At 35.9% G+C, this 6,002-nt stretch overlaps 1 protein-coding gene across 2 annotated transcripts; it reads right to left on the bottom strand.

Moving 5' to 3' along the window:
* Positions 1 to 1,546: 1,546 nt before the first annotated feature.
* Positions 1,547 to 4,533, bottom strand: LOC106325201 (probable monodehydroascorbate reductase, cytoplasmic). Of its 2 annotated transcripts, none has more exons than XM_013763226.1 (7): positions 4,353 to 4,533; positions 4,080 to 4,131; positions 3,843 to 3,923; positions 3,633 to 3,751; positions 3,253 to 3,472; positions 3,056 to 3,174; positions 1,547 to 2,372 (listed from the first exon to the last, which is right to left on the bottom strand). In XM_013763226.1, exons 1-7 carry the CDS (start codon positions 4,470 to 4,472, stop codon positions 1,608 to 1,610), a joined length of 1,476 nt encoding a protein of 491 aa, XP_013618680.1. In that variant the 5' UTR covers positions 4,473 to 4,533; the 3' UTR covers positions 1,547 to 1,607. The 2 variants fall into 2 exon arrangements, with proteins under 2 accessions (XP_013618680.1, XP_013618682.1); XM_013763228.1 differs by having other exon boundaries at positions 1,547 to 2,369.
* Positions 4,534 to 6,002: the final 1,469 nt, after the last annotated feature.

The raw sequence follows: 6,002 nt of genomic DNA, 5'->3' as shown, positions 1-6,002 counted from the left end.
TAAAATTAGTTTGATAAGTAAGGGAGATAAATAGACGACCACAGAATATGAAATATTTTTGATTATTAATGTTAGCACAATATAAATAATAATATAAGGAGAATTGTGTGTTGATTGTTTCTTACGGGTCAATGAAGAGACGGATAAGGACTCGAGTTGTTTATTTGGTAAGGTCAGAGCCCTGGACAGAACGGATTTTTCCAACCACATCTGCGAGTTTAAATATCAGTTATGATATCAAAACATAATATAAACCCAGATGCAATATGATAATATACCTGAGAGTTCTAGGTTTATGTTCGCAATCACTTGGAAATTGTCGAACAGTCTAGTTATGACTGGAAATTGATCTCAGGAGCACCTGTGATGACTTCATCATTAATAGTTGGTGAGATGAAACGAATGAGGAATGAATGATCAGTTATCTTGTACATGCTTGAGAACCTAACAACCCCAAAACGATCGATTTTCACAATGGAACCGGCTTTCAAAGATGACATGTAATGATTAGCACGTCCGGCGGGAATAAACCCATGAATCACGGAATATGCAAATAATATTATTCAACAAAGAATCAGAAAATCAATTTAAAACAATTATATTAAATAAGTGTGATAAATCGAAGATTAACTTACCTTTTCATCAAAGAAGAGAACCGTGATTCCCTTAAACTCACTGTCTTTCTTGAAATTCAGAAAATCCCAGAAGCGAGGAGGTTAGAGGCTATGCTCTGACTACTACAACCAAGACAAAGAGACTCGAAGGTTGAGTGACGGATGCCGGGGATGCCGATTTGAGGAACTGGAGAGGCAGAAAGAGACATTTTCTTGAAGCTGGTTAAAGCTAAGAGGAATCAATGAGTTTTGTGGAGATGCAAATTGGGTTCATCAAAGATGAGAATGATATATATAGGGTTTCGAGAAGGACTACAAATCAGGAACATTTATGATCAAGCGATTTAAGATGGGGAGATGAAGAGTTCACCGGTGAAAAAATAGATGACGAACAGACACACTACAAAGTTGTCTAAGACAATGATGAAAAGAATCCTAACTCATGTTAAACAAAGACAGTTTACAATATGGGAAAACTATAATTGTTTTTTTTCATATAACGTGATGAATCTCATTTAAAAATGAAACCCATAACGCACTTGTAGGTCCGACCCTCAGAGGAAACCGAAGAAGAAAGAGCTTCCAACTTTCATAAATATATATTAGGTTCGACCATCAATGTACAAAGTATCATTTAGCTTAGTGGTATAAATGTTGGTGTTTATATTTTAATAACCCGGGTTCAAACCATGGACTTAACATTTTTTCACACTTTTTCAAAATGGAGCCTACAAAACGCTGATGTGGCGCGCTGAGGAGTGAGCAAAAAATCATCTATTATAATATAGATTATATTGATGATTGATTATGTCACAAAATGTTAATTAATTATAGAAGTTATCAATTAAAAATTATGTGTTAAACTTTTTAATATTATTCAATGATAATATTTTTAAAAAAATTAAAATTTCTAGTTAAAAATTTTAAGGGGCCAAAAAAAAGTCTCGCTTCTAGTCGAGAAAATCTCAGGCACTGCCCTGCCAATGAATTATTTCACCATCTACGACGTCTCCTACCATACCAAAAAGCAAACGCAGTCACAGACGCAGCAACAACAACTCCAGTCACCGCGTGCCATACATGCAAAGGCTTCTCCACCGTCACAAGACTCACAACTCTTGACGTCTGCCTCACAATCTCAGAGCTTAGAACATCCTTAACTTCAGTAACCACCTGCTGACTCACCACTGTCTGAGTAAACCCGAGTCCTTCTCTTTCCAGTTCTTCCATATCAGTAACAGCTGGTTTCAACTGTGTTGCCTTAGAGATAGTTTCATACTGTTCTTTGGTCCCACCTTCAAGAAAACACCCAACAAGGTGACCCTCTTTAACCCAATATGCTCCAAACACTTCACCGTCTTCATACTCCCCAAAGTGCACAACTTCACCAACATGGTCTCCATAGAACTGCCAGGAGAAGGCAAAGAACCTTGAGTAGAAACACGGCAAGTAGTCAAACTCTCCTGTCTTCTCTGGCTCCATGATCGCTGAAACTGCGTGCCGTGCAGATTTCCTAGCGAAGTCCACATGCTCTAGCCTCCTCATTTCGCCATATAGTTTCACTGGGAATGTAGCTACATCGCCTATTGCATACACTGAACTCTCACTTGACTGCATTTGGCTGTTCACTTTTATCCCTCCTTTCTCTATTGTTAGCTGTCCTTCAAACAAGCTTATGTTTGGTCGTATTCCGATTCCAACCACGACCAAATCTGCTGGTAACTGATTCCCATCTTTCAGATTAACCGCCGTGACCTGCTAATCAAAAGCTCATATCAATAAATAAACACAGCCAACTAGGCATGGTATATTTATCTGGAACCGAAGAATCCAACTGAAATAACCGAACCAAATTTCATAAATAACCTCACAGATCCTATATCTTTGGAACCAAAAAACCGAACCAGGAACCAAATGAATATTCAGATTTTTGAAATACATATTATATATCTAAAATATCAATTATATAAAGTTTCTAAACAACCAAATATCCTAAAATAATATTTATAAACCAAATAATCCGAACGTTTTTAACCCAAAATATGTAAAATTATCCGAATTACCCAACATTTTTATCCGAACAAGCTCAGTTATCTGATATTTAACCTTAAAACTGAATTACACAATCCGAAAGTAGCAGAAAAATAAGAACCGAACCTGAATTTTTTAGATATTAACCGGTTCCTAATTTTGTAACACGAATTGAACCAAATAACAAAATAACCGAGCCGGATTTTGTCAATAACCAAATACAGTAGTTCTTAGTTTTTTAGAACCCAAAAACCAAAAACAAAAATACCCAAACCGAAACCGAATCGAAAACCGAATGCCCAGGCCTACAGCCAACAACGTTGGAGATTTATACATCATCATTTGATCAAAAGGCTCCGTTGTTCTATCTTCTAGTTCCAAGTTGAATCTCAAGTTAAAAGTTATCTAACCTTTTTATCCGAATCAAACTCAAATGATGTCAAAACAGTTCCTTTGATAAACTTCACTCCTTTACCCATGTAGTAGTCTTCATAGAAAGTTGCAATCTTGGGAGTAAAGAGACGCGCCACTGTCATAGAAAAACTGAAAAAGGTCAAGCACAACCAAACAGACACAAGATTTTCGAGTAATAGTGGAGAGTACTTACTGCAGTGAGCCCCTGCAAGAACCATGGTCACATTGATTTTGTTGATCACTAAAGATGCAGCACATTCCATGCCAATATAGCCACCACCGATAACAACAGCATTCCCATTGGAGCTTGATTGGATCACAGTGGCAAGCCTGTCTGCGTCGCTCAGATCTCGTAAGTAACATACATTTTCAGCATCCGAGCCTTCCACCCCAAACTCTTCGAGCTTCAGCGCCTGCTTACACAAGTCACACGTGACAAGAAACTTTTAACAATGTTCACAACATCTAACGGACATTGACTACAGTTAAATTTAAATCTTAAATGATCGTAAGTAATAACAGGTTGTAACATAATAAAGGATGATAACTTGATTATTATTGTGCAATCCATACCCTGGCACCTGTTGCAATGATCAAAAAGTTGTAAGTTATAGTCTCCCCGGTGCTTGTTACAAGAGTCAACCTCCTCGCATCAACGGACTTAACACGAGTTCCAAGGACTAATTCGATTCCTGGAAAAAAGCATTTTACAAATTTGTCAGAACTTGCTCTCATAGTCATAGTACTTTCTCAATAAAAATCAAATGTGTCAATGTAAATTACCATGTTCCTTGTACCATTTTGGGGTCAGTATCTCATCATTAGCCCCAACACAAGTGTGGAAAGAAGGAAGCCGTGTAGGATCTGTAGATAAGATCGTGGATTAACCCTTACAGGGGTACTCAATGAGTGAAAATATAACTCAAAATATATATTTTTTCTTGAGAAGTGTCTATACATCTTAGCTTCTTCCCCTTCCTCCAAAAGCAGAAAAACACAAAGCTACCAGGTTTATCTTACCTTCTGGCAACAGAAAACCTTTGCTTAACGCGGGCCTCTCATATGGTGCAACCTAGAGAGAAAAAAAAAGCAATAGATCAAAACAAACATAAGATTGCGATAAATACTGATCCACAAACCATAAGCATTGCTGCATAGAAAGTTGTTAAGAATCATGCACAGAAATTCAAAAAAATCTTGAGCATAGAGATCTAATCTTTCAGGAAACCCACATAACTTTCGAAAGTAATTCACATAAAGAGCGAGAGAGAGAGAGGGGTTGTGGGTGGTTACGGGTTCATCGGAGATGATGCAGAGCTCGCCATCGGAGACACCTTTCCTTGTGAATTCGAGAGCTGCGTAACCAGCAGCAACACCTCCTCCCACGATCACATACACGAACGCTCTTCCCATGCCGCTTACTTTCTAGCGACAATCCTAAAACATGGCCGTGTAGTTTCTATAATTTTCCCTAGAAAAAAAAATGTTTCTGTTATCGGATCAGTTCCACCAGTGGATTATATTAATTCATTTACGATTTTACCCCTCTTTGACTTCCTTCAACAACGGTGGATGTTAATTTAAAAATCGATTACACTAAATCTGGACCGTCTATTTATGGACAAAGTTTGACTTTGGGACCCAGCGTAGCCCATTGGTAGAATCATCATATGCATGCATGCAAGTAGCAGTTCTATTCTGGTCCACAAAAACCGAAATTTTAATGTTTTCTTTTGGTTAGCCTGTAAAATTCTAATGTAAAAAACGAAATGTACCACAAATTTTAATTAGTCACCTGTCAAGATCAATGACCATGACTATAAGGTCGTTTGGAGTTATTCTAGGCTTCACTTCCGAGGGCGAACCTCTAGATTCATTAACTAATAAAATTTCATTATTTCAAATTCGATATCCTTAAAAAAAAACAAAATATTGTTTTTAACATAAAAAAATAAAAACAAATAGTATTTACAGAAAAAAAATTCAAAAAAAAATATTTTTAATGTCGTCAGCAAAACACTAAACCCTAAATCATAATCCCTAAACCCTAAATCTTAAACCCTAAATTCATGGATAAACCATAAACCCTTGGATAAACTCAAAACCCTTAGATAAATCCTAAACTCTAAATAAAAAACACTAAACACTAAAACTGTAAACCCTAAACCTTAAATCCTAAACCTTAAACCCTAGAGTGTTTTAGTGTTTTAGTGTTTTAGTGTTTAGTGATTTTGATTTAGAGTTTAGGATTTATTCAAGGGTTTAGGATTTACCCAAGGGTTTAGAGTTTAGGATTTAGAGTTTAGGGATTAGGATTTAGGGTTTAGTGTTTAGTGTTTTGATGACCACGTTAAAAATATTTTTTTTGTAATTACTACTATTTTTTTTTTAGAGTCAATTTGCTCTATATACACAAAACAAACCAAAATTAATAAACTACCCTAACATGTTATAAACTAATAACTACCGTAGTAAATTCAACTTAAGAAGACTATTTTGCCCTTTTGGAAAAACCACGTAAGAGGGATCAAATGCTATAATGACCCACTTGGGTATAAAAACATCTACTTTAGACCTCTTTCAATTTGAATTTCTTTTTAAATTAAATTTAATATGAAAAAAGAACAAAATATCCCAAAAACCTGAAAACTTTAAATTATTTACCAACCCAACCAGATATATTCGGACCCAAACCCATGTATCCAAAACCCGGCCCATATTTATTTATTATTTTTAATATTAAAAATTAATTTTATTAGTTATACCAGTTGTATTATTTGTACAGTTAAACCAATTATACTAGTTGTACAGTTATACTAGTTGTACGGTTATACATTTTAACTAGTTGTACAATTTTATTAGTTATACTGGTTATTCTCGATGGATAACAGTGGCGGACAAATCTGAACGGTAAACTTTACCGAAGTTGGCGTGTCCAAGATC

This window comes from Brassica oleracea, chromosome C2 (assembly GCF_000695525.1).
Source record: "Brassica oleracea var. oleracea cultivar TO1000 chromosome C2, BOL, whole genome shotgun sequence".
Classification (NCBI taxonomy): domain Eukaryota; kingdom Viridiplantae; phylum Streptophyta; class Magnoliopsida; order Brassicales; family Brassicaceae; genus Brassica; species Brassica oleracea.
Note: the sequence above shows the minus strand (reverse complement) of the source record. Positions and strands in the feature narration are given on the sequence as shown.